Source organism: Peromyscus californicus, unplaced genomic scaffold (genome assembly GCF_007827085.1).
Source record: "Peromyscus californicus insignis strain IS unplaced genomic scaffold, ASM782708v3 Scaffold_1__1_contigs__length_55948999, whole genome shotgun sequence".
Lineage (NCBI taxonomy): Eukaryota > Metazoa > Chordata > Mammalia > Rodentia > Cricetidae > Peromyscus > Peromyscus californicus.
In genome coordinates, this window is record NW_026294492.1 from 24742385 (window position 1) to 24769843 (window position 27459).

Here is a 27459-nt window from a genome sequence, read left to right on the forward strand (position 1 = left end):
TCTCTCTTTTTTGGAGGGGAGGGTGTCAAGGTCGTACTATGTAACCTTGGCTGGCCTGGAACTCATAGAGATCTGCCTGCTTCTGCCTTCCTCGTGCTGGCATGAAAGGAGTGTGTGCCACCACACCCGGGTTTATCTCTCCTACCTCTGATATCCTGTACTCTCAGCTTTAAGACTAAATGACTTTCCTCCATGTATTGTCCGCTGCTGTCCTGGTGTTACCAACTCTAGCAAATGAGGTCAGGCCTAGGATGTTATTAAAACGGTTCTCTACAGATACATTTAGATAGATCATTTCTTTTACTCAGCATTACTTTAACTTTAAAGTCTAAGATCACTCCTTACCATCCTTACTCTTTCCTTCAAGACAGGGTTTCTCTGTGTAGTCCTGGCTGTCCTGGAACTCACTCTCTAGATCAGACTTGCCTGAAACTCACATAGATCCACCTGCCTCTGCCTCCCAAGTGCTGGGATTAAAGACGTGTCCCATCACCACCTGGCAGCAGAATTCATGAGAACTGCTCTCCACTCTTGTGTGTTTGAACAAAAGTAACTCTTCATGCTGGAAGAAGAATCTTTGACTCAGTATTAGATTCCTAGCTTTCCTTTTCTCAAGGCATTTATAACATAACTATGTTTCTATGACTGGCTGTTGACAAGGTAGAAGTCTTGAATCCATGTTGGTTTTCTTTTTCATGGCCCCTTATTCTTTCATTATTGTTACCCAGCACCTGCTGAGTTCACTTAGTGTTGCTCACATGTGTGTGTTTAGGGCTGACTGCATGGGATTGGATAACCTTAGAGGGCACTGTCCCTGAAGAAGACTGTTTCTCCCTCTTCCAGCAGGCATTAATTACCTTCATTAGCTCTTCATCTAGGCATGAGAGGCCTTGTGAGATTTTCCCATCCGTGTTTCATGTCAATAGGTGCTGTCATTTTTCAGGTCTCATTTTAGGCAGTCATATTGAAGTATCACGAATGCGGCTTCTCTGTCATTCTTTTTTTAATTATGTTTATTTGGATCGGGGAAGTTCACGTGCATATTAAGTGTGTGCACGGAAATTGAGGACATCTTCCCAGAGTCTTCTGGCTCTTTCTACCACTTAATGTAGAAGATCAAATTAAGGTCACGGGCTTGGTGCCAAGCACTTTTATTCATTGACCATCAGGCCTGTTTTTGTTTTTTATTTTTTGTTTTTGTTTATAAACAGGGCATCTCTGTGTAGCTCTGGCTATCCTGGAACTAGATCTGTAGACCAGGCTGGCCTTGAATTCAGAGATCTACCTGCCTCTGCCTCCTAAGTGCTGCCTGGCATGATGTTTATTATTATTATTGTTGTTATTTTTAATCTTTGGCTTTTTGAAATAGGATCACAAGTAGCCCAGGTTATACTAGAGTTCACTGTTTAAGTCAAAGCTTAAATTCTCTTGACTCCATTCCCTAAATGCTGGGACCACAAGTACACACCTCCACACACACTTTCATACTTTTTCCCCATTATTTAATTTCTTGGCCCTAGCATCACCATGCAGGCCACTCAGGTGTTTGGTGGCTGTGGTCACTGTCCACCCTGTAAACTGCCACCCCACTGGAGCAACTCTGGGCAGCTGATACGAGGCTGTGGCTGCCTCAGGTTATACTTAAGTTGCCTTTATTTAAACATCATGAAGTACTGTGGGTTAAGATGTAATTCAGCTTTACTTGACAATAATAATTAAACTCTTTTTAGTATTAAAAATAAAAGTACAGTTGTAAAAGAGTGTAAAAATAAGTCCAAAAGCCTGTCCCAGTTCATAAAATCATAGCATTGCTGAAAACCAGATTAGATACTGTGTGAGCTCTGCTCAACTGTTCCACACAGTAAACCTTTGTAAATTAAAACCTAGTCAATAGTGATGAAATGAACATTTCTGTTTCTGTAATCTTTGTCCTTTCTGCTTATTATGCCAGATATTGTTTGTTTCAAAATACCATTGCTATTAAAGTACACAAAATACAGACTTAACTTTAACCATGTATTGAATTAAAGATTTTTAAGCATTAACTAGAGAGTTTGAAAAAAAATAACAACCAAGCCTGGAGGCAAACCCCTTTGATTCAAACTACTTAGAAGGCTAGACAGGAGGATCACAAGTTCAAGGCCTGCCTTTACTACAGAGTGAGGTCAGGACCAACCTGGGCAATTTAATGAGAATATATCTTAAGATAAAATATGAAATAAGGGCCAGCAGAAAAGGGGTTGTATAGCATGTACGAGGCCATAGGCTCAATTGCAGGTGAGCCGCCCACACTAAAAAAGTAAAAATATTTTTCTATGTTAATAATCAGAAGGCACTTTTAGTCCCCTTAGATATTATAGTTACAGCTTTTTCCTATCAGTTGTTATTTGAGCTGAGTTACCTATAACTTCAAATTCATATTTCTAATTTGACTTTTCAGGCGATTCATTAAACGGGTATATGTGTCTTTACCAAATGAGGAGGTATGTATACTTATATTTCAATTTTTTATTAAAGTAAAAGCAAGGACCATTCTCTCAATATTGTATTTGCAACTCTGTGGTATAGCCATTTTGAAAACAGTTTGTTGGGTTTGGAGAGATGGCTCATCAGTTAAGAGCACTGACTGGCTGCCCTTCAAGAGAACAGGGTTCAATTTCCAGCACCTGCTAGGGGTTCATAACTGTAGCTCCAGTTCCAGGAGGTCTGACACTGTCTTCTGGCTGACACAGTCAATACATACATGTGGTGCATATACATACATGCAGGTGCAAAATATCCACACATATAAGATAAAAATAAATCATACAAAGAGAAAGCTTGTCAGTTTCTTAAAAGAATAACCATAAACTTAAATATGACCCAGCAGTTCCTGAACATTTATCCAAGAGAAAGACATAGGAAGGCATGCTCAACAGTATTAGAGCAGCTGTCTTAATACTAGCCTCAACCTGCAAAAAAAAAAGAAGTCCATCAATTGCTTAATGAATAAACAAATGTGCTATATCTAGTTAATGAGTGCTATTTAGTTCAAAAATTTATTATTTCATTATCTAGGGTGTAGCTTAGAAGTAGAGCATTTGTCCAGCATGTGTAGGGCCCTGGGTTTGATCCACTGGACTGAAAAAAATTCGTCAGCTATACATACTACACCCATTAATATGAACAAAATTAAAAAAAATATAATAAGGGAGAGGAGCCATATACATGATTTCATTTTATTGTTTTATTTACTCATTTTTCTTCAAAACTTTGTGTATAATTGTTTTTCCTACTGTCTGTCTGTGTGCCACATGTGTACTTGGGTCCCAGTCAGGCCAGCAGAGGAGATCAGAACCCCTGAAACTGGAGTTACAGAGAGTTAGGAGCCTCCATGTGGGTGCTGGGAATCAAACCAGGTCCTTTGGAAGAGCAGCCAGTGCTCTTAACACTGAGCCGCCTCTCCAGCCTCGATTTTATTCCTTTTAAATGAAATATTTAGAAAAGACAAATGTCTAGAAATGCAGTCAGACCAGTGGTTAGATAGGAAAGGAGGTAGGGTGGGGATTAATTCCAAACAAGCATGAATGAACTTCCAGGGGTGGCAGATGTTCTAAAATTTTATTATGTAATGGTTTTATAATTCTGTATAATTAAGTCATTTGAATTATATACCTATAATGTATGAAATCGTTGCTGTATAAAATCATATGTCAATAAACCTTTTTGAAAACATTGTATTTCTTGGAGCTGGAGAGATGGCTCAGCAGTTGAGAGCACTTGCTGCTCTTACTGTGTGGGCTTGGTTCCCAGAACCCACATGGCAGCTCACACCCACCCATAATTCCAGTTTCAGAGGATCAGCACCCTTCTTTGGCTTCTGTGGGCACAGGACACCTATGCAGTACACATATATACATTTGGGCAAATACTCACACATACAAAATCAAAATCAACCAATCTTGGTAAAAAACTGTAGTTTTCTAGTTCAGGCCCTAGGCATCCTTGGTAGTAACAGCAGCCACTTCCTCGTGCTGTATGCGCACTGTGTGTTTGGAAGTTCCCGCACTAGTTATCACAAAGAGTTTTTTTATATTTAACAGGCAGAAATGAGACCTGAGTCTGGAATAGTACATTAAGCTAGTTCTTAGTTTATTAAATAACACTGATCAGGTTTTAATTCTGTTATGAGGTTGAGCTTTATTGATAATTCTTTAATACTTATTTTCAGACGAGACTGCTTCTACTTAAAAACCTGTTATGTAAACAAGGAAGCCCACTGACCCAAAAAGAACTTGCACAACTTGCTAGGTGAGTGGTTTCATTCATCCGACTGTCTGTCTTCCGGTGTTTGCTCCATTTGTAAAGATGTCTCCTCCTATGCTGTTTAAAATGAGCTAATGGAAAACTTGCTTAAGTAAAACAAGCTTATTTGAACAGTTCATTTACTAAAAAACTTATCTTTTACTTCCTTTATTTTCTTACCTCCTCTTCATGATAAAATGGAATTTCAATTTCTGTTTTATACTAGACCTGAACTAAATATCTAATGACAATATTATAGTCTTTCTATCAATAAAGCTTATAAATGATATTAAAATAATTTGAAAGGTAAAATCCCCTCATATTTGAGACCAACACAGATATTTTCATATATACTTGCTTTTTTGTATTAGGTGAATCACATTTATTTGTTCATCTGAAAACATACTTTTAAACATAATAAGGAAGCTGAGTGTGGTGGTGCACACCTTTTCCCAAGCACTCAGGAGGTAGAGGCAGTAGAATCATGAATTTAAGGCCAATTTGGGTTACATATAGAGACGCCATCTCAAAACCAAGAAGAGTCATGACATAGGAATAGCAACTGTTACTGCAGTGTCGTGCAGGGAAGGCCAGAGACTGGTCTTTCTTCGAACTTCATCAAAACCTTTTTATGTGTGGCTGGGGAGTGATTCAGTGGTTAAGAGTACTGTCCGCTCTTCAGAAGACTTCTCATGCAGGTCTCTGAAGACCGTCGTCCCCCAGGCAGACTTTTTCTTTCTCCTTCCACCTTAAGGAAGGTCCTCCTTCCCGTTAAGGCTCCCATCATGCTGGCTTTCTCACATAATGACAGCATTTCCATCCCTCCTCGATGCCCTGTCATGGTCTTAAGGCCTGTTCTCCTAATGAAGCTGATACCTGAGAGGTAACTGTGTGGCAGCATCCTTTCCCAAACAGTGCTACTGCTTACTGTCTCCTCATTATTACATTTACTAAATGGAAAATTACTGACAGGAAACATTGTGGGTCAAGGGGATTCTTGTAGACTGACTCAAAAGAATTTTTATAGAAGGCAGGCAGCATTATTAGATCTTAAGCTGGTCAGATACCAAAGATTTAGGACTTTTAGTAAACCCACTCAGAACACTATTGGTTTGTGTGAACCGAATTCTGCAATAAGCCTGAGAGAGTAAAGGGAGGGGAGTTGAGCCTGATGAATGGTAGACTATATATTAAACAATTTATCACTGTACTTGAGTAGACACTGGCTGCAGGCAGGACATCCACAGATTACATCCCTGAAAATGGCATAAAATAGTTTAAGGAACCGGAGGATCAGGTCAAGGTCATCCTTGCTACATAGCAAGTTTTTTGCCAGTCTGGATGTAAGTATAAAGTAAATAAAATGAGTTGTTTTCTTGGGCCTTTCCTGGGAACCCCATTTAAATGATAGTGTCTCACTAATATATAACATTTAACCCAGCAGTAGAGTGCTTGCCTGGCTTGTATAAGACCCCAAGTTCCTTTCTTAACACTACTACTACTGAAAGGAAAAAAAAAGGCAGGAAAGGAAAAGATTATTTTTACTTTATTTTGTTTGTTTGAGATAGGATCTCACTATATATCCCTGACTAGACTGGAAGTCAATATGTAGACCAGAGTAGCCGTGAACTCACATCGGTCTTGCCTGTCTCTGCTGGGACTAACAGTGTGTCTCACTGTACCCAGCTATAATTTAAAAACTTAGGAAGTGGTGCTGAAGAGATGGCCCAGAGGTTAAGAGCATTGGCTGCCTTTGCAGAGGTCCTGAGTTTGATTCCCAGAACCCAGATGGGAGCCACAACCATCTAAATTCAGTCTCAGGGGATCTGATGCCCTCTTCTGGCCTCCTGTGGTACCTGGGTTGCATGTGGTACACAAATACATGCAGGCAAAACACCCATACCATAAAACAAAAAACAACAAAAAAGTTACTTAGTTGAGTATTAATTTATAAGAATACCGAGCTCCTAAATGCCCATAAAATATGAGCATCTGTAGGCCACCCTGTCTGCTGAGGTATCCTATTCAGGTGTACTTCCTTTTTATTGCTTTTATCTTTCTGCCCTCATTTAATGAAATACACCTTTTAAGGTCTCACCTCACTAAGTGGGGGGGTGCTCTTTGCCAGTAAAGAGACTACTTAACTTACCAAACAAGTAATTGTGGCTGGATGTGGTAGTGCATTCCTTTATCCCAGCACTTAGGAAGTAGTGCACTACATAATAAGCCCCTTTCTTAGAAAAAGAAAAAAGTAATTGTAGTTATGTGTTGATTGGCTACTAATGGCTTATAAATTTGACCTTTCCAGGTGATGTGTTTATAATTTAATGTGACCTGCCTCAGGGTATACCTTATCCTAAAGCAGAGGTGTCCTGTATTTTGACATTGCATATGACATAGTCATCTATAAGTGTGTGGGCCTCATTCATAGCTGTCTTCAGATGCATGTAGGCTTCAGATTAGACAGATAGAAAGGAATGGTTCTCTAATGATGAAAATCTGAGGTGTTATAAGGAGTGAACATTAGATTGTGTTGTTCAGGGTTTTTTTTTGTTGTTGTTGGTCTTTTTTTTTTTTTTTTTGGTCTTTTTTTGTTGTTGTTGTTGGTGGTGGTGGTGGTGGTGGTTTTTCAAGACAGGGTTTCTCTGTGTAGCTTTGCGCCTTTCCTGGAACTCACTTTGTAGTCCAGGCTGGCCTCGAACTCACAGATATCCTCCTGGCTCTGCCTCCTGAGTGCTGGGATTAAAGGTGTGCACCACCACTGCCCGGCTAGATTGTGTTGTTCTTTTAAATGGGCCTTTCTATGACCTTAAAAAATTAAATCATGGCACTGGAGAGATGGCTCAGCAGTTAAGAGCACTGGCTGCTCTTGGAGAAGACCTATGTGCAGTTCCCCACACTACACTGGGTGGCTCACAACTACCTATAACTCCAGCCCCAGGGAATCAGTGCCTTCCTCTGACCTCCGTGAGTACGTGCACACACACAGTTCTGTGCAGACATATAATCAGGCACACATACACATAAAACAAATATACATTTTAGAAGAATGAAAAAATCAAACTACATAATTGTTAGCTTGCCTTTCATGTAGAGATTTTTGTGTGCTCTTTCTGGTGGGACTTTTTGTCTCACTGTATAGTTGAAGTTAGTCTCAAGCTTGTGATCCTTCTTCCTGTACCTCATGAGATGTAAGATTACAGGGAAGTTTTAATCTGCAACGAACAAATTTGTTATCTCCTGCTTCCACTGTTCAGAATGACTGATGGATACTCTGGAAGTGATCTAACAGCTTTGGCAAAAGACGCAGCACTGGGCCCTATCCGAGGTGAGTATGAAAGCATTCGAAACACTAGAACTTTGAATGGTACATGTTATAAGTTTAGCCTCTTGAGAGATGCGTAGCGTAGCTTTACATTTTATTTTATTTATCTTAGGTGTTTGAGAGTTTTGACTGTTTTTTTGATGGTGGTGTAGGGGGACTGTTTCTCTGTGTAATAGCCCTGGCTGTCCTGGAACTTGCTTTGTAGATCAGGTGCAGGCTAGCCTCTGCCTCCCAAGTGCTGGATGGGGTCAAAGATATGCACCACCGTGCTCGGCTAGAGTTTTGCCTTCTTATATGTATTTGTACCATATGCATGCAGTACCCACATAGGTCAAAAGAGGGTATCAGATATCCTAGAACTGAAGTTACAGCCAATCGTGAGCTGCCATGTGGGTGCTAGGAAACGAACATAGACCCTCTTGTAAGAGCAGGAAGTGCCCTTAACTGTAGCTTGAGTTTTCCTGCCTGGCCCACAGTCAGGACAAATCTCTGACACCCGCCAGTCCCACAGCCACTCAAACCCGACCAAGTAAACACAGAGACTTATATTGGTTACAAACTGTATGGCTGTGGCAGGCTTCTTGCTAACTGTTCTTACAGCTTAAATTAATCCATTTCCATTAATCTATACCTTGCCACATGGCTCATGGCTTACCGGCATCTTTACATACTGTTTCTCATCATGGCGGCTGGCAGTGTCTCCCTCACCCAGCTTCCTGTTCTCTCAATTCTCCTCTCTGTTAGTCCTGCCTATACTTCCTGCCTGGCCACTGACCAATCAGTGATTTATTCATTGACCAATCAGCAACACATTTGACATACAGACCATCCCACACTTAACCACTGAGTCACCAGTGTAGCTGGAAGTTTCTCTGGTCCTGCCTAGCACATCAGTGCCAATCTTTCCCACCCACATCCCACAGCCACTTGGTCCCAAGTAAACACATAGAAGCTTATATTATTTATAGACTGTATGGCCTATAGGTCAGGCTTCTTGTTAGCTAGCTCTTATAACTTAACTCAACCTATTTCTATTAATCTATATGTTGCCACGTGGCTGTGGCATTACCGTTCTGCTGGCATCTTGTTGCTCCATTAGCCATGGGCTTGCGTCTTGCCCCACTCCACCCTTCTTTGACAATATGAACTATGAACGCTCTCCTTTCTCGATGAGAAGAACACAAGGAAGCAGGACCGGAGAAACTTCCAGCTACATTTGGTGCCCAATGTGGGGCATTGATCTACATAGACCTGATAAAGCTTAAAAAGGATTCTTAACACACAGAAACAGAGCCAAACTCGGCTTCCTGGTCTTGGGGTCTCATGCCAGCAGCAGCACAGAGACATGTCTCCCAATAGCCGCCTGCAAGGTGGGCTGGCGTCTCCTCAACTCCACCCTTCTCTTCCTCTCCTCTTCAGTTCCAATGTACCGCCTAACCTTATCCTGTCCTGCCATAGGCCAGTGCAGCTTTATTTATCAACCATTCAGAGCAACACATATTCACAGCATACAGAAAGACATCCCACAGCACATCATTATAAAAGAAGTAAAGTTGTATCAGTACACAGCTTGACACAAAACAGTATCTAAAGTAGAAGTCAATATGCATTCTTTGTGAAAAATCAAAGTAAATGGTTTGGGCTTTCTGGAAAACGTGTTCTCTGTTGCATGTTCCTTATTTTTTCTTCATTAACAACCTTTAAAATATAAAACTAGGTTGACTAAATGACTCAGCTGTTAAGAAAACCTAAGTTCGGTTCCCAGCACCAATGGCAGATGACTCACAACTGCCTGTAACTCCAGCTCCGGAGGATACAGTGCCTCTAGATTTTTTGGGTACCTCTTCTCTACTTGTACAGCTCCCCCTCCACACACATAATGATTCATTATAATAGTAATAATAAATGTAAAGCAATCTACAGAACATGTGAAAATAGCCCACGAGCGTTTCACCCCACCCCTTTTATAAAGCCTTTCATTGTTTTCTAAAACCTTTTGCCATTCATCTAAACCCTAAGTTTGGATCTGATCTCTGTTGGGGATTTACACAGTAATCTATAGATTGAAGAACTGTTGTAGACCTCTTAACAAGTTTTGAGAACAGTGATAGTGACTGCACATAGTCTTACTACCTGGTATGTAAGTGTACCTCAGGTGTATACAAACAAACAATACTAAGTCAAACAAAGGGATGCAAACTAGGCTTTCAATGGTCAGGCTTTTCCCAACTGAATTGTACTTAATACATAGAGCAGCACAAAAATGACATTTTTTTATTTTATATAGAAGCATCCACATATAGTACATAGTATATAAAAGAAAAAACTTAGTACTTACATCGCATATGTTGAGTTCAATTTTACTTCTTTTGTTTGTTTGTTTGAGACAGAGTCTGTCTCCAAAGTGCTAGGATTAAAGGTATGTACCACCATGCCCAACTGTTGTATTAATTTTGACAAAGCTGAGACACATAGTATATGTAGCACTCATAGGTATATATTTACATCTCTTATTATGGATACATGGGGTATTAAATATAGTATAATAATGATGTTCATTTAACTAGAGTTATAAGGTGATAGTTTAAAAGCTTTTATAGCTAGGTGTGGTGGTATATGCCTTTAATCTCAGCACTAGGGACGCAGAAGCAGGTAGCTCTCCATGAGTTCAAAGGTCAGCCTGGTCTACATAGAGTTCTAGAACAGTAAGGGCTGCATAGTAAGAGTCTTATCTCAGAAAAGAGAAGAATGGAGCTGGAGAAATAGCTGAGTTAAGAGCACTAACTTTCTCTTAAGAGGACTGGGTTCAGTTCTCAGAACCCACATTTCGGTTCAGCCATCTGACACTCCAATTCTAGGAATCGAGCATGCTCTTCTTGCCTTTGCAGGCAAAAGGCACTCATGTAGGCAAAACACCCATCCATAAAGTAGGAATAAAATAAGGCTTTAAAATGGATCTTAAAGCTTTTAAGACTTAGTATTCCTGCGCCTGGCGGTGGTGGCGCACACCTTTAATCCCAGCACTAGGGAGGCAGAGGCAGGCGAGTTCGAGGCCAGCCTGGTCTACAGAGTGAGTTCCAGGAAAGGTGCAAAGCTATACAGAGAAACCCTGTCTTAAAAAAAATAAAAGTAAAAGACTTGGTATTCCTAAGAACCAAAAGCCTACTAATAAGGTAGGCACACTGGCACAGGCTTGTAATCCAGCTATTTAGGAAACTTACATAGGAGAGTTACAGGTTCAAGGCCAGTGTGGACTACAGAGTGAGATGAAGGTTTGCCTGCGCAGTGTAAAAGAGCATCAGGACACAGCGCAGTGATTAAACATTACTAACCTGTCCAAGGCCCGGTTTGGTCCCCGGTACTACAAATAACCACAACAAAAGAAGCCTAAGGGCTAGGAGGTGACGTGAGTAGGAAGAGCACTTGCTGTGCAAAACTAAAATCAACCCCGAGTTTGACTCGCCAGCGTACACATGTAAAAACTAGACGTGACTTCACATGCAGTAACCAGTACTGGAACCTTCCCAGAAGTTAGCTAGCCAGCCTAGCCAGCTAGTGACACTCTGGGCCGGTGAGATACCTTGTTTGTGTGCAGTTGTTGTTTTAGATTTATTGTTTGTGTATTTATGTGAGTGCAAGCAAGGAGGCCAGAAGGGGGAGTTGTGTGCCCTGGACTATCACTCCATGTCTTTTACCTTCTGACAGGATGTCTCCCTGAGCCGAGTCTCAGGTTTTTTTGTTTGTTTGTTATTTGTTTTTTCGTGACAGGGTTTCTCTGTAGCTTTGGTGCTTGTCCTGGTCTCACTCTGTAGACCAGGCTGGCCTCGAACTCACAGAGATCCGTCTGCCTCTGCCTCCTGAGTGCTGGGATTAAAGGTGTGTGCCACCACCACCCAGCAAAAGTTTTAAAGACAATGTATGGAGACACACATAGTATAGGACAGATACCCAAGCCCAAGTCTTGGTCCTACAAAAATCTCAGGAGGGTCCTCACAGGGACACTGACTCCCAGGTCCCTGTCAGAAGCCCATGTTTGTAGAAGAAATACCTCAATTTCCCATAGACAAGCCCCCGTGGGGTGGAGGGTCCTCAACAACAGAAATATATTAATCTCCTCAAAGTGAGATTCCCCCCTCCCTTCCCCACGAAAACAAAAACAAACAAACTGAGGGACTAATCTTGCCTCAGTACATTCTTCCAATCTCCCAGAAGTAAGACCCTGAGGCTGGAAACCCTCACGATTGGGATGCCATCCCACCTCCCAGAAGCAGTCATCCAATGGGCGGGGCACCAACGGTCCTCATCTTCTCAACAAGTGTGTCCCCTGGTGTACTTACAGTGGATACCAGGAAAATAAAGTCAGCCCTTGCCGTTCTGCGTTACTGACTGGTAACACTTACGGGAAGATGTGTAACTACTCAGATCTGGGTGCTGAACCTGTCACTAGTTTCTGCCTCCATGCTGCTTTCCTCTGAGAAGTCAGAGCCAATCAACAAGACTAAACACCAACACAAATGGGGAACAGGCTGGAAGGACTAGAGCACTCGGTGCTTCCATAGGACCCAGGTTCAGTTCCCAACCCCCACACGGTGGCTGTCAACCATCTGTAACTCCATTCCATAGGCTCTAACACCTTCTGGCTTCTGCAGGCAACAGGTTTGCACATGGTGCACAGACATACACGCATGCAAACACCCACAACAGGAAATAATAATTTAAGGAAATAGGAATGAGGGGCTGGAGAGATGGCTTCACATTTAAGGCACTTGCTACTCTTCTGGAAGACTCAAGTTGGGTTCTTAGCACCCACACTGGATGGCCTACAACCACCTGTAACTCCAGCTCCAGGATATCTGATGCCCTCTTCTGGCCTCTGCAGGTACTTTCACACATGTGACAGAGACATAAATAAAAATAATAAATCTTTTTAAGTAGAAATGGAAGAGAAATTGGCAAATCAGCTTCTCTGAAGTGTCAATTCTTGATAAGGAGCAAGAAAACTGGGTTGTTTGTCTGTTTCTTTTGGCAGTTCTGGGGATTGAGGGCCTCACACATGCTAGGATAATCTGCTATTGAGCTAAAGCCTCAGCCCCTCCTGCATTTTATAGAAATTTTAGTAATTAGACATATTTAGTTATGAAGAAAACAACATTTTTTGATTAAAAGAAATAAATCTAGGGGCTGGAGAGATGACTCAGTAGTTAGGATGACCAGCTGTTCTTACAGAAGACACAGGTTCGATTCCCAGCACACATGTGGCAACTCAAAACCAACTATAACTCCAGGAGATTCCAGTGCCCTCTTCTGACATCCACATATAACAGGTGTGCATGTGGTGCAAAGACATACATGCAGACAAAACCCATACACATAAATTAATTTTAAGAATCTTTTATGCCCAGTAGTTGTAGCCATGCCTTTAATCCCAGCACTCAGGAGGCAGAGGCAGGCAGATCTCTGAGTTCCAGGCCAGCCTGGTCTACAGAGCAAGTTCTAGGACAGCCAGAACTACACAGAGAAACCCTGTCTTGAAAAACAAAACAACAACAACAACAAAAAAAAACCTTTTATAACCAACAAGTTGCATTCTCTTTAGTTCTGTTTCAAGTTTGTAAACTGCTGTTTGGGGCAGTGCTAGAAACTGAATGCCTATATTCACTCCTTTATAGTTCTGTGTGCCCTCTGTGTGCATGTCCCTTGACTTCAGTGATTTGTGTTACACAGGTACAATTGAGTCACTGTACTTCTATTAAGTATCTGACTTATGTCTTACAGAGCTGAAACCAGAGCAGGTGAAGAACATGTCTGCCAGTGAGGTATATACTATTCTATGATGACTTTTCTTCAATATATAAGGCTTATAAAATCAGTTACTATGCTGTATTTTACTAATGGTTAAAAAATGCAGTCATTTTCTCTAATCAGGCTATGTAAGCACTGGATAAAAAGTTCCATGAAACTGGATTTAGTATGTTAGGAGGATCCCTAGGGATGTAGCTCAGTGACAGAGTGCGTGCCTACCATGTCTAAGGCCTTGTGTTCGGTCCTCAGCAATATTAATAGTAGGAAGCTTCATATGCAAGCATCTGACATGCTGCCAAAAAGCAGCATTCCCGTGTCGTTTATTGTAACCAGCCCCATGAACCGGCACAAACTTAGCAGATACACTTGTGGTAAATAGAAGGGGACCAGTGTGCGATCTTATGGAACTGTGGAGAGAATAACCAGAAGTAACATCAGTTTGGGCTGTTGTCTTAGTTACTTTCCTATTGTAATAAACAAAACACCATGACCAAGGTAACTTAAAAACTAGCAACTGTGACCAGCATGGCAGCAGGCAGGCAGGCACGGTACTGAAGCAGAAGCTGAGAGCTTACGTCTCTATCAGCAAGGAGGAGGCCAAAAGAGGTACACTGGACCTGTCATGGGCTTTTGAAACCTCAAAGAGCACCCCCAGTGACACACTTCCTCCAACAAGGAACAGTTCCACCAACTTCAGATTAACAGTCAGATATGTGAGCCTTGGCAGGGCGGGGCATTCTCACTCATACCACTACAGTTATATATCCCACTGGGAGAATTTGAGTATTTTTTCTATTCTTTGTCAGATTTTTCTCTAATGGATGTGTGGAGGTTTTTTTAGTGAGGAAAACATGCTTTGAAATGTTAATATACAAGTAATAACAGTACATTGGCATACGTTTTATAAGGTTCTTGTATAGCAAACTTGCCTAATATGTAATACAAAATACATTTAAATGATTAGCATGATTTTCTAAGAGTATGTCTGTATCTTATAAAATCAACAAAGTTCCATTTTAATCCAGTGTTTAATGTATACACATTCATCATTTTTATGTCACGTTTTTTTAATCTAGATGAGAAATATTCGGTTATCTGACTTCACAGAATCCTTAAAAAAGATAAAGCGCAGTGTGAGTCCTCAAACCCTAGAAGCATACATCCGCTGGAACAAGGACTTTGGAGACACCACTGTTTAAAGGAATGCCTTGTAAGCCTGCAGAACATTTTACTTCACAAGAAACAGGAGCTTCAAAGAAGTTATCAGCTACAGGAACTCAGATTTCGTTTACAGGACTTTTTAGAGTTTTCCTTTTTGTGCACCAAACTTGAAGAGGAACAAGAAGACAGACCTAAATAAAATATGCAATGTGAATGAAATTTCTGTTGAAGGCCTTCTTGCCTGGTGGTCATGGTTTTCTCAGTCGGCACTGTTAGTTAGAGCACAGCAAAAATAGGTTCTGTTCTTTACTGATAGTAATCATTATGTAAATAGTAATTTGTATATTGTGTTCAGAAGAAAGTATTCCAGAGACAGTGACTGGCGGTCACAAAGAGCCTGCCGTTGTATCTCCTGACGTTTTCTTACAACTCTATTTTCTGCTTTCCTTTCCTGCTGTTACCTTAGCTCCCTGTGACTGGAATACCAAGCACTCGGAGTTCTTTCCTGCTTTTCTTACCAACTCCAGTGTGCCAAATGGAACCCTTTCCCATCTGCAGTAAGAAAGAGCTTTTTTCAACCTAGATATACAAACATTAAACCATTAATACCTTCTTTTCATGTTTTGTTTTTTCTATTTCATCGCCTTGCTGCCAAACAGTTTAGAAAGCAATAGAATAACAACAATAGAGTAGAATAACAACAGAGAAAATCTGGCACAACGAAGGTTTGAAGGTTTGAGTCACTCTGTCATGTAACATGTAGATTAGTCCTTGTGTGCCCTGCAGTATTCTTTTTTCTAATATGTCAGAAATCCATTATAGACTTAACTTATTCCAGCTGGAATTCATTGTTGTGTTGGAGTTATTTTAGAGAGCAGATTTTCACTACTATAAATTGAGGCACCCGTGTGAGAGAAGGGACACACTAGGAGATAAGACATTTCTAGTTTATCGCTTATTACTTTCTTAACAGGATAATTAAATAATTAAGTGGCACTACCATCTTTTTACTGATTACTGTCCCTTCCGTGAAACTTAAAATACCAAATTTTTCTACATGGCATATATTTTGTAGGTTTCCTGTGCTTACTTTTTAACTACAAAAGCTCTAAGTCTGTTGACCTGCCTTTTGTTTCCGTAAGTGTATAGTAATTCTGTGTTGTTTGTATAAATATGGCTGGACTTTTATTATAAAAATGCATCATAGGAAGTAGAGGCTCATGTGTGGCCTTTAAGAACTGTATAAAGGCAAAGGGATATTTGCCTTTAGTTTACTGGTTACAAGTTTGTTTACAGAATTTTTCTTTGGTGCTTAAACGATGCTATGTAAAATATCATGGGTAGAAAGAATAATTTTGTGGTAGTAACACCAACTTTTCATGAAAGAAAGGTATTTGAGAAAACACATTAAAACACTTGCCTTCCCCCCAGATAAAAATTTTATGATAAAGTCATACATCCTCAGTTTTACTCTTGGTCTTGTTAAAGATTTATCTAAACATAGAAGATGGATTATTTCTTAGAAGCATATGCTGTTTATATCTGTAATTTAAGTCATGTCTCTCTTAATCATGATTTTAGACATCCCTGGATGATAAAATTGAAAAGTTTAGATAAACAGGAAAACAAATTTAAACCAAAGCTGTGCATATTTTTGGTTCTGGCTAGTGTCTGTTTAAGGTCTCAGATGTTAGAGCATTAGTTACGAATACTGATGATGCAAGCCTGTGATTATGATGATAAGTGCAGCAGTCCTAACCCAAAACGTCTACAATAAGCTCTTAAACTTCATTTTGTTTCCATTTAGGAAGGGATTAATAACATCACTACTATTTATGTATTTAGACAGCCTTCCGCTCAGTTTTAAAAATAGAAGAGCCTTTATAGTTATAGTTAGATTATGATTCCTTTGGCAAGGGTTTTAAGAGGTAACAAATTTTCATATGTCTAAAGATACAAAAGTCAAGTTAACCTAACTACTGAGTCAGAGGTACTGTGTGACTCTCCATCAGTGTGTAGACGCTCGTTTCTTCAGCAGGTAGGAGGCTCAGCTAGTGTGGGAGAACATTTTCTGTGATGTCTTATGACCCAGGTTTAGTTTAGGCTGTTTTGTTGTGTTTTAAAACGGTCTCATGGAACCTAGGCTGGCCTAGAACTCAATGAGTAGGAATACCTAGGAATACCTTAAACCGATCTTTCTGCCTCCACCTCCCAAGTGCTGGGATGCTGGTGTGCACTCCACACTGGGAGGTTTGTTCTTTTTCAGTAAGGACAGACACTGCTGGTGTTTTCCAAAATAATATTAGATTTTAATTAATATTAATTTTAGATTTTGTATTGAGCTCTGTTTACTGTTCAAGATGATGTTTAAAAAGTAAGGATTGGTATGTTCTTCATGTTAATGTGACAGAGTCCTTATAAGCTCGGTGAACTTCCTCATCACCTAACTGAGCCAAAGGAAAGACTCAATACCATCTTTCCACATCTGTTAGGGCTACAAAGCTTTCTGAGACTAGAAGCCAACTGAATTTGTTTTTGTCTTTTTGTGCTTAAGGTTGTAACAGGACAAACAGAATTTTAAGTTAAACATGTGGCATTCTTTGTTTATAATGTAAAGTTGTTTACGTGTCCTACAAAAGTAACCTTTTTGCAGAATGAACTACTTACAGTTTGCTTTTCAGATTCTTAAGGCAGAAGATTTCCCTTTAAATGTCTGTCTGAATTTTAGTCTTAACTTTTTACTTCTACAAAAGAAATGACTTAAAGGGTACATACAGCTGCATATAGTGGGTTTTTATCCTAATTAATTTTATTGTAAATAAATGATAAACTTTGTTTTGCCTTAATTTTTTATAGTTTGAATCTTTGATATTTCAGAGATTGCAGTTTTGATGGAGTATTTTGTAACTCTTGTGCTAATAAACTGAACAAAGGATACAAAGCAATGAATAGAAGGCTCTGGAGAGCAGCGCAAACTAGTCAGAAGTGACAAAAATCCCTGTCTGAAGAGCTCTCTTATGTGTCAGTCTCCAGCTTGTGCAGTTCATTTGAAAATAAAATTCAGGCAGAATGCAACTGACTTGTTCAGATGAAGAGGGATTTCAGGCTTCTGAGGCAGCTTGGCAATGAGAAAGGAAATCTTGGAAAGGCATGGGATAAATTAGCCCCCACATCATCTGCAGATTCTGATTCCTTGGTACTTCCCATAGTTTTACTTGTCTAGCAGGATATTCAGAGGAACCCAGCGGATAGCAAAGTCCAAAGAATCAAACTGAGCCTGTTCCCGTCATCCCAGCCCTTGGGGGCTGAAGGAGGGGGAGGACAACTGCCCATCCCTAGGCCAACTTTGCTACATAGTCATTTCAGTCCAGCCTGAGTTTCTTAGACCTCGTCTCATAAAACAGACAATAAGCCTGCTGTGAAGTTGAGTGTCTAATCCCTGCACCCGAGGCCAAAGTGGGCAGACTCGAGTTCTGAGGCCAGTCTGTTCTACAAAAAGTTCAGGCCATCCAGGGAGGGCCACCCAGGAAACGTGTCTCAAAAACCACAACTAACAACCCAAAGACAGCAAAGAGAACACAAGAAAACTGCTGGTGGGGTGGGGTAAGAGTTTTGAAATTGAAAACTGAAACATGGCAGTGGTGGTGCACGCCTTTAGTCCTGCTCGCCTTTAGTCCCAGCACTCCGGAGAGAGTTTGAGGCCAGCCTTGTCCACAAAGAGAATTCCAAGACAGGCTCCAAAAGCTGCAGAGAGAAATCCTGTCTCAGAAAAAATAATAACTACATTTACAGATGCCAACCAGGGACTATTTTGAAAGTAAGACCTTGGGATAACAGTCTGGGGCCTGATGGTTAATCTCAAGCTGGAATTCAAATCATTGTTCCTGTGGTAACCCAGAGTTGGATGTCACACCAAGTGGCCTGACGTCACCTAAAATGATGGGCCGTTTAATCTGGGCAATCAGTCAAGGATTAGGAACTTAGTCACTGTTCGGCCCAGATTAGGACCCCCAAAGAGACCACTGGAGACCAAAGATGTCCAGAATGCAATAGCAAGGTTTATTTCCGTTACAGGGAACTCATCTCAAGCACTCACTGGCCACAGCGCAGTGAGGCAGGGAGGAGTTGCTCTTTCTTGGGGAAGTTAGTTTTTATAGGCAAAACCCACAAAATTTCTTAGAGGGGAGGGGGTTAGTACAGGTCCATCCTTGATTGGTCCAGTTTTTCCCAGGCCTGGACTTTGTCTTATTTCAGCTTATCTGTTTGCCCTGTCAGGAGTTTTACAACCCATCTCCGGGGTCTGGTCATGTTATCTCCTGAGAGGGGCATCTCATGGTTAATTGGTCACCACCAGACATCCTGACTTTGTTCTTTTGAAAACACCTGACTTCACCCTCTCTAGGAAGGGGGAACTGACTCAGTTCTGTTTATTTTAAAGATATCTCTTCCCTCAGCTCTTTTGGGTTTCTGGGAGAAATGTGTCTGGGCCTTCAGTGGGGGTCTTTCAGTCACTTCCTCTTTTTTTTTTTTTTGGTTTTTGAGACAGGGTTTCTCTGTGTAGCTTTGGAGCCTGTCCTGGAACTCACTGTGTAGCCCAGGCTGGCCTCGAACTCACAGAGATCCGCCTGCCTCTGCCTCCCTCTCCCGAGTGCTGGGATTAAAGGTGTGGGCCACCACCGCCCGGCATAGTCACTTCCTAATGGAGTGGATAGGAGTGGTCAAAACTGAAACAGAACTGTGGGAAGGAGTTTATTTTTCAATAATTGGATTTCAGAAACGTAAGGGGACTTAACAGGTCCTAGGACTTGCTTGGGTTGGAGTTTCATTGGATTTTTCTGTTTGCTGTGGCGCAAACACTTGAAAAAATTTAATGGTTTCTGTTGGGATTTTTCCTGTAATCCTGTAAAGCATTTAGGAGTAAGAAATAGAAGGATCAAGGCCATCATCAACTCTGTAGTGACTTCAGACCAGCTTGGGCTAAGACATGTTTCCATTAAAAATGGGTCCTAACTCAATAGTTTCCCACAGTTCTTTGACTTTACAATTGGGTGAATACACATTCTGGTGAAGTCATGATCCAGATTTTTTTTTTAAATATTTATTTTTATTTTATGTGCATTGGTGTTTTGTTTGCATGTATGTCTGTGTGAGGGTTCTCTGGAACTGGAGTTACAGTTGTGAGCTGCCATGTGGGTGCTGGGAATTGAACCCAGGTCCTCTGGAAGAGCAGTCAGTGCTCTTAACCACTGAGCCATCTCTTCAGCCCCATGATCCAGATTTTAACACAGTATATGCTATCACATTCCAGATCTCAAAATACATCTTTTCAATGACATATTTGCTTAAATTTATTCTGCCTGGAAAAAAATTTTTTCCAAGTATACTTATTCAAATGTTAATCTCACCTCCCTGAAGAAGCTTTTTTGAGGGGCTGGAGAGATGGCTCAGTGGTTAAGGGTACTTCCTGCCCAATCATGAGGACTGATTTGGAAACCACGCCCACATTTGGTGATTCACAAAAGCCTTTTAACTTCAGCTCCACGTCTTCTAATGCCTTCTTCTGGCCTTTGCAGACACCTGAACACACAAAATACTTTAAAATGCTTTATTTTTTAATATTTAAAAACAACCCCCCCCCTTTTTTTTTTTCTTTTTTTTGGTTTTTCGAGACAGGGTTTCTCTGTGTAGCTTTGCGCCTTTCCTGGATCTCGCGCTGTAGACCAGGCTGGCCTCGAACTCACAGAGATCCGCCTGGCTCTGCCTCCCGAGTGCTGGGATTAAAGGCGTGCGCCACCACCGCCCGGCTCCCACCCCTTTTTTTAAAAGATAGGGTATCGGGGTTGGGGATTTAGCTCAGTGGTAGAGCACTTCGCAAGGCCCTGGGTTTGGTCCTCAGCTCCAGAAAAAAAAAAAAAAAAAAAGATAGGGTATCACTGTGAAGCTCTAACAGAACTCAGAACTCTGCTTGCCTCTGCCTCCAACTATTAGGACTAAAGGCATGAGCCACCACACTTAGCACATTACCCTACTTTTGATATACTACTCACGAATAGCTTTAATTTTTTTTTCTTTCTGCATTTGTCTCTTAAATTGCCCTCTACAATTTCTCTAAGACCAATGCCTAACAGATAAGGTCTCCAAATATAGTCTTTATATACTACTGTCTTTTCTATAACATTACTGTTAAGAAACTACAGAAATTTAAAACTGTTGAGGAATGAGCCAGAGTATATTAAGCTCAAAACCAGGCATTCTGAGTTCCACGCCAGCGTGTGAAATAACTATGATTTGAGCCATGTTTCAGATTTTTTTTTTTGAGGGGGGTGTTCAAGACAGGGTTTCTCTGTGTAGCTTCGGAGCCTGTCCTGGAAATGTTTTTTTAAATACTTATTCTTGGACAGGTTCCTAGTATATAGTGAATTTTAATCCTTTTTACCCCTTACCTTGTGTCCTCCCCTCCTCCCACAGACACTGTTCTTAACAATGCCTCTCTACTTTCATGTCTTTTGTTATTTTTTATTTTTGGTAGTGAAGTGTGACTTGAATTCAGTCTCCTGCCACAGCCTCCCAAGGATGGGGCACCACATTGAGTATGTAACATTTTTGTTGTTTTGTGTTGCTGGGATGGAACCCAGCTACAGCCCCTTACTTTCTCCTTGAATTTGAGATGACCTCACTAAATTGGGGAGACCTACAGTGAACCTCCTCTAAAGCCCAAGCATGCTAGAACTCAATATATTCCTACCTCAGCCACCAACTCTATAGGGTTACAGGTCTACACTCAGGCAATTAAACCTATGCATGTCGCTTGTGCTACATAAGGGCTCTACCACCCAGTGGTGGTGTCCGATCCTCTTAAAGTAGAGTTACAAATGGTTGTGAGCAGCCATGTGGATGCTAAGAATCAAACCTGGAGCCTCAGGAAGAGCAGTCTGTGCTTTTAAGCGCTGAGCCATCTCTTCTGCCCCCTTTGTGGTGAAACTGGTTTTTTGGAGTCTTTGGTTGGTTGGTTGGTTGGTTGGTTGGTTGGTTTTTGAGACAGGGTGTTGCTGTGTCTCAGTTTCCAGTGTTAGAATTATATGAAGGCGATGTTGTATCCTGACCAGTGGAGTGCACATGGAGGCCAGAGGATAACCTTGTACCTAAGGCTGACGTCCACCTTGGTGTTTGAAATAGGGTCACTGAGTCCTGGGACAGGATTTGCCTGTCTCTGCTTCCCGAGTGCTGGAATCCAACAGCCTTGGCCACCACTACTGTGTGGCTTCTGGGGATTTAACTTGAGTCCCTGTGTTTTTAAGACAAGCATTTACTGTGACATTATTTTTAAAGAAACCGTGTCAGGAATTTTGTTTTGTTTTTCGAGAAAGGGGTTCTCTGTGCAGCCCTGGCTGACCTAACTTGCTCTGTAGACCAGGCTGCCCTCGAATTTACAGAGATCCTCCTGCCTCTGCCGTCCCAGTGCTGGGATTAAAGGCATGCGCTAGCACCGCCCGGCTCCTTGTTGGGAATTTGATTGGTGCATTTTAATATAGGCTGAGTCTGTGGAGACTAGGCTGGCCTCGAACTCACCGATATCCGCCCGGCTTTACTGTGACGTTTCTTAATCTTCCTGCTTCTTCATTTGTAAAACAGGAATACTAGCGTGATAAAGTCACACACAGGTAGAAGCATGAGCCGTCCTCAGAGTTCCCCCGCAAGGTGACAAAAGCCTTTCCCTGGGCAAGCTGTCCGGCGCAGAGCAACTGCGACCCGCCCACTTCTTGAACAGGCTGAGGTAGCCGGAAGAGGCGGGGCATAGCCCCACGCGCAGTTCCGCCCTCCGTGCCCTGTAACCAATCGGACTCTGACGGCCCGCCCCTTCCGCTCGGGAAAAGCGAACTCCCAGAGCGTCTTCCGGCGGGAGCTGTACGGCTCCTTACCATGGTGAGTTGGCCGTGGGGTGTGCGGGTTTGGTGCGGGGTGATTCCTCCTGCTTCCTCGCCGGAGCGCCCCGTTGTGCCTCAGCGCCTCGGAACCGCGTCGTCGGGGCTGCGCTGGGCACGGAGGAGCGGCTGCTCACACGCGGGTCCCCAGAGCTCCCGTCCTTTAAGGGTTCCTGCCCCGTGCCGCTACAGCGGGGGATCCGAGATTTTCCTGATGTTCAAATAAACATCTGTCTGAAAAGCAAGTCAGCGTCATCTACGGCTAGAGTAGCGATGCGGGAGCAGGGTTTTAGGGCGAGTGTTCACGCGTTTATTGCATTTGAGTGTTTTAAATGGCTGGACACTGCAACATCCTCCATCAGCACCGGCGGCTAGAGGAAGTAAAGGGTTAGTGGAGCAACTAGTGAACGGTTCTGGTATACGCTGTGGCTGTTGCCATGCTGTGTTTTCCCTAAAAATGATCAAGTTAATTAGTTCTTCTATTAAACTGAGTGGAATGGCACACGCCTGTGGCCTACAACTTAGGAAGCTGAGGCAGGGGGTTGCGATTTGAAGGCCATCCTCGGTTACATAGAGACCCTACCTGAAAAAAATTTTAAATTTAAAAACATACAAAAGAACCCAGAAGTCACACATGAATCTCTCAGTTTTATGTAAAGGTGAGCAGACGGTTGTGTTTTCAGATGTCAGGGTGCTAGCCGCCCTTTGAAATGGTCACAGAAACTCATTGAGTCCCTATTGGTAGCTTACATAGGACAATGGCTCATTTTTGTTCTCTCAACTGCTACCACCATAATTTTTTTTCTTCTTTGGATATTAAAAAAATTATATTAAAATATTTTTCAAATTCTAATTTAAAAAATTAATGAAAATCTTTTAAAGAATTTATTGTGTTATTTTAAATTGTGTGAGCATGTGCACATTAGTGCAGATGTAGGAGGAAGCCAGAGACATTAGATCCCCTGGAGATGGAGTTAGAGGCAGTTGTGATCCCATGTGGGTGCTAGGAATCAAACTTGGGTCCTCGGGAAGAACAGTAAGTGTTCTTAAGTACTGAGCCATTTTTCCAGTCCAAAGATTTTATTTTCTTAAAATTTGTGTATGGGTATGTTGGTACCCAGGGAGCTAAGAAGAGAGTGTTGGATCTCCTGGAACTGAAATTACAGATGACTGTGAATGCCTTGTGGGCACAGGGAACAACCGAACCCCTGTCCTTTGTAAGAGGAGTGAGTGCTCCAAACTTCTGAGTCATAGTTCTAGTCCCTGGTTAATTAAAAAAAAAAAAAAAAAAACTTACACAATGCTTTCATAAAATCTCAATAATCCTTTGCAAACAGAAAATGGGTAAAACTTTGGCCTCTGTGTGGAGTGACAGTGACCAGACAGCCTTTGGTCTTTCTGGCTTCTTTTCTTTTAATAAACATACACAACATCCATATTCTGGCAACAGTGAGTGAGCAAGCGGCTTGCAAACTATGTTCTATGAACTGGACCTTTGTACCTCATTTGCATGTGCTGTTCCATCTGCCTGGATTCTCCAATTCCTACTCTCATCCTTATCAGTATAACCCTTACCTGTTCTTCACTCTTTGCGTATGAGTGTGTGTGTGTGTGTGTGTGTGTGTGTGTGTGTGCGCGCGCGCGCGCGCGCGCCTGCACACGCCTGGAGGTCAGAGGTCGATGTCAGGTGTCTTAACTTTTTGCGGTTCTGGGGATTGAACCTACAACCTCAAGCATTTAAGGCATGTACTCTACCACTGAGCTACAGCTACAGCCCTAGGGACCTTAGTATTTCTGCCGTCCTGGTCCTGGGATTACAGGCTCTTTACCAGGGTGGTGCTGCTCTGAACTCAGGTCCTCACACTTGTGTGGCAAGCATTTTACCAGCTGAGCCATGAGCCCAAATAATCACATGTCTCAGTATCCTGGCATGTAGTTTTTTTTTTTTAATTCTTTGTCCTCCCTGTGGAATTTCGGAGAAGTAATCGACAATTTTATCTTTTATTTTATTTTTAGTATTAGTATTTGTTTGTTTGTTTTTCAAGACAGGGTTTCTCTGTATAGCCCTGGCTGTCCTGGAACTCACTCTGCAGACCAGGCTGGCCTCAAACTCACAGAGCTCCGCCTGCCTCTGCCTCACAAGTGCCAGGATTAAAGACATTTACCACCACCGCCCAGCCAGGAAATGATTTTAAGACTTGCATGTTCTAATGAAGAAAATGCTCTGTGTAAGAATATAGTGCTTTCTTAGAAAATGTGAAGAAATTATAACAGCATTAGAAAAGTTACAAGATTAACTTACGATACAAAGTGACAAGATAATGATTGTCCTATAGTTAACTGCAAAAGGAACAGCATAAAAGCACTGTAGCTTGGAATAATCTAAGAAGACCACATGTCAAAGATGAAGCACGAAAACAGTCCTTTGTAATTTCCTCAGACATTTTCTCCCTTTCTCATGTACTCTGTGTATGCATATGTTGTGTGTGTGTGTGCGCGGATACATGTGGAGGACAGAGGTCAGTGCTGGGCATCTTCATTGACTCTCCACCTTATCATGTGTATGTGATATGTGATATGTGTACCTGTTTATGTGTGTGTGAGCCAGAGCTGGACATTGGTATCTTCCTCAATCACCTTTCTGTTGTTCGAATCTTAGATGGTCTTTTAATAAAAAACCCAGAGCCAGATATCAGGGTGAAAGCTGAGAGATCAGAGAAGCAGAACAGCCAGCCACTAGTTCTGACCTCTTTGAAATCCTCAGCCTAAAGAGAGTGAGTTCCTGTTTCCTCATGCCTTATATACCTTTCTCTGCCCTGCCATATTACTTCCTGGGATTAAAGACGTGTGTGCTTCCCAAGCAAAGGCATGAGATCTCAAGTGCTGGGACTAAAGGTGTGTGCCACCACTGCCTGACCTCTGTGTCTAATCTAGTGGCTGGCTCTGTCTTCTGATCTTCAGGCAGTTTATTAGCGTACACAAAATATCACCACACCCTTCACCTAATTATTTATTTATTATTTGTTTATTTTGAAACATGGACTCACTGTGTAGTCAGACCATGTTTGTCTCAAACTCAGAGATCCTCCTGCCTCTGTCTTGCTAGTACTGGGATTGAAGGCATGTACCACTGTGTCTTGTGTCTTCACATTTTGGGGGACATGAGTTCATTGATCCATCTAGGCTTGCTTACCAAAGAGCTCTCCAAGTAGGGTTGGAGAGATGGTTCCATGGTTAAGAATGCCAGTTGCTCTTCCAGAGGACCCAGGTTCAGTTCTCAGCACTCACATGGTGGCTCACATCCACCTGTAACTCTAGTTCCAGGGCATCCAACTCCCTCTTCTGGCCTCCACGGACAACAGACACATATGTGGTGGACAGATACATGTATAGGCAAAACACCCATACACTTAAAAAATAATGAAATGTTCAGTATTTAAAAACTCCAGCTGGGCATAGTGGTGCATGCCTTTGATTCCAGAACTTGGGAGGCAGAGGCAGGTAGAATCCGTGTGAACCAGTCCGGTCTACATAGTGAGTTCCAGGCAACCACAGCTACATGAGAAACCTTGCAAAACAAACAAGCAAATAAACAAACAAACAATCAAACAAACAAACAAAGAAATAAATGAACTATACATAGTGAGTTCCAAGCAGCCAGAGCTACATGAGAAACCTTGCCAAACACAAACAAACAAATAAAATATAAGAGCTCCAAGGATTCCCCCCTCTCTGCCCTACCTTCCCAACACTGGAGTTGGTGTGAGGTCACACGTGGCACTTATGTGGACGTTAGGAGCCACACTCACACCCTGTGCTTTTTTGGCAAGCACTTTATCAGCTAGGCCAGCACTGTCGGATCTCCACAACGTGAGTCAGGATGGCACCAGGATGGCACTCTGCCTTTTAAAAAACGGTTGACCCTAACCCAACAAAGTAATTAGAGTTCATGGGATGAACTGGGGGCTGGAGAGATGAATGGCCCAGCACTTAAGAACATTGTCTGTCTACAACCTGAAACTCCAGTTCCTGGCTGCTTCCTGGCCTCCACAGGCATCCACACACCACAAGCATCCACACACAGGTGGTACACAACTTAAACAGAGTTAATAAAGGAATAAAGGTGTGCACCACCACACCTGGCTTAAGGATCACCCCGTTAAACAGCATTTTTAAAAAGTTTCGTTGTATGTATCCATTGGACTGTGTGACAAAAGGACATTTTCACAAAAATGTATTTGTAGTTTGAGCAGTTTTCCGTGATCCCTCTCTCCCTTCACCTCTCCCCATTCCTAGTTCCCTCTGCTCCCCTAGACAGTCTGATGAAGAAACATGTGTTTTGGGGTGAAAATATTCCATACATTTTTTTGTTTTTATTTTTTGAGACAGGTTTCTCTGTGCAGCTTTGGTTATCCTGGAACTCATTCTGTAGAGTAGGTTGGCCTTGAACTCAGAGATCTGCCTGCCTCTGCCTCCTAAGTGTTGGAACTAGAGGTGCATGCCACCACCACCTGGCACATCTTCTTTCTTACTTTCTGTTGCTTTATTGTGGTAGTGTTTTTGCCATGTATTCTAGGCCAGTTGTTCTCAACCTATGGGTTGTGACCCCTTTGGGAGTTGAATGACCCCTGGAGTTGCCTAAGACCATCTTGCATATCAGATATTTACATTATGATTCATAACAGCAGCAAAATTACAGTTGTGAAGTAGCAAAGAATTAATTTTATGGTTGGGGTCACCACAACATGAGGAACTGTATTAAAGGGTTGCAGCTTTAGGAAGGTTGAGAACCACTGTTCTAGGCTGTCCTCAGATTCACCGTGTGCTGGGATCACTGGTGTGTGCTGACCTCCTGAGCTGGCACACAGTTCATTAAGAACACGTGCTTCACTTCAGATGAGAATAGTCTTCTTTTTTAAAGATTTATTTATTTATTTTATGTGTGTGCGTATTTATCCTTTATAA

The 27459-nt window shown here is 41.9% G+C and overlaps 2 protein-coding genes and 1 long non-coding RNA gene across 6 annotated transcripts in view; all 3 read left to right on the top strand.

Moving 5' to 3' along the window:
* Spast (spastin) overlaps positions 1 to 17418 on the top strand; it is a 49160-nt gene extending 31742 nt beyond the window's left edge. For all 4 annotated transcript variants that reach the window (XM_052746256.1, XM_052746255.1, XM_052746254.1 and 1 more), the window contains 5 exons: positions 2441 to 2483; positions 4211 to 4290; positions 7542 to 7612; positions 13385 to 13425; positions 14488 to 17418. In XM_052746256.1, coding sequence (XP_052602216.1) covers positions 2441 to 2483; positions 4211 to 4290; positions 7542 to 7612; positions 13385 to 13425; positions 14488 to 14610 — 358 coding nt within the window. In that variant the 3' untranslated portion in view covers positions 14611 to 17418. The remainder of the gene's footprint in view (positions 1 to 2440; positions 2484 to 4210; positions 4291 to 7541; positions 7613 to 13384; positions 13426 to 14487) is intronic.
* LOC128115513 (uncharacterized) overlaps positions 1 to 27459 on the top strand; it is a 117463-nt gene that overhangs the window by 62041 nt on the left and 27963 nt on the right. The gene's annotated exons all lie outside the window — the stretch shown is intronic.
* Positions 22478 to 27459, top strand: part of Slc30a6 (solute carrier family 30 member 6) — a 30999-nt gene continuing 26017 nt past the window's right edge. Inside the window, exon 1 of the mRNA XM_052746257.1 lies at positions 22478 to 22495. Within this exon, the coding sequence (XP_052602217.1) occupies positions 22493 to 22495 (3 nt within the window). The 5' untranslated portion in view covers positions 22478 to 22492. The remainder of the gene's footprint in view (positions 22496 to 27459) is intronic.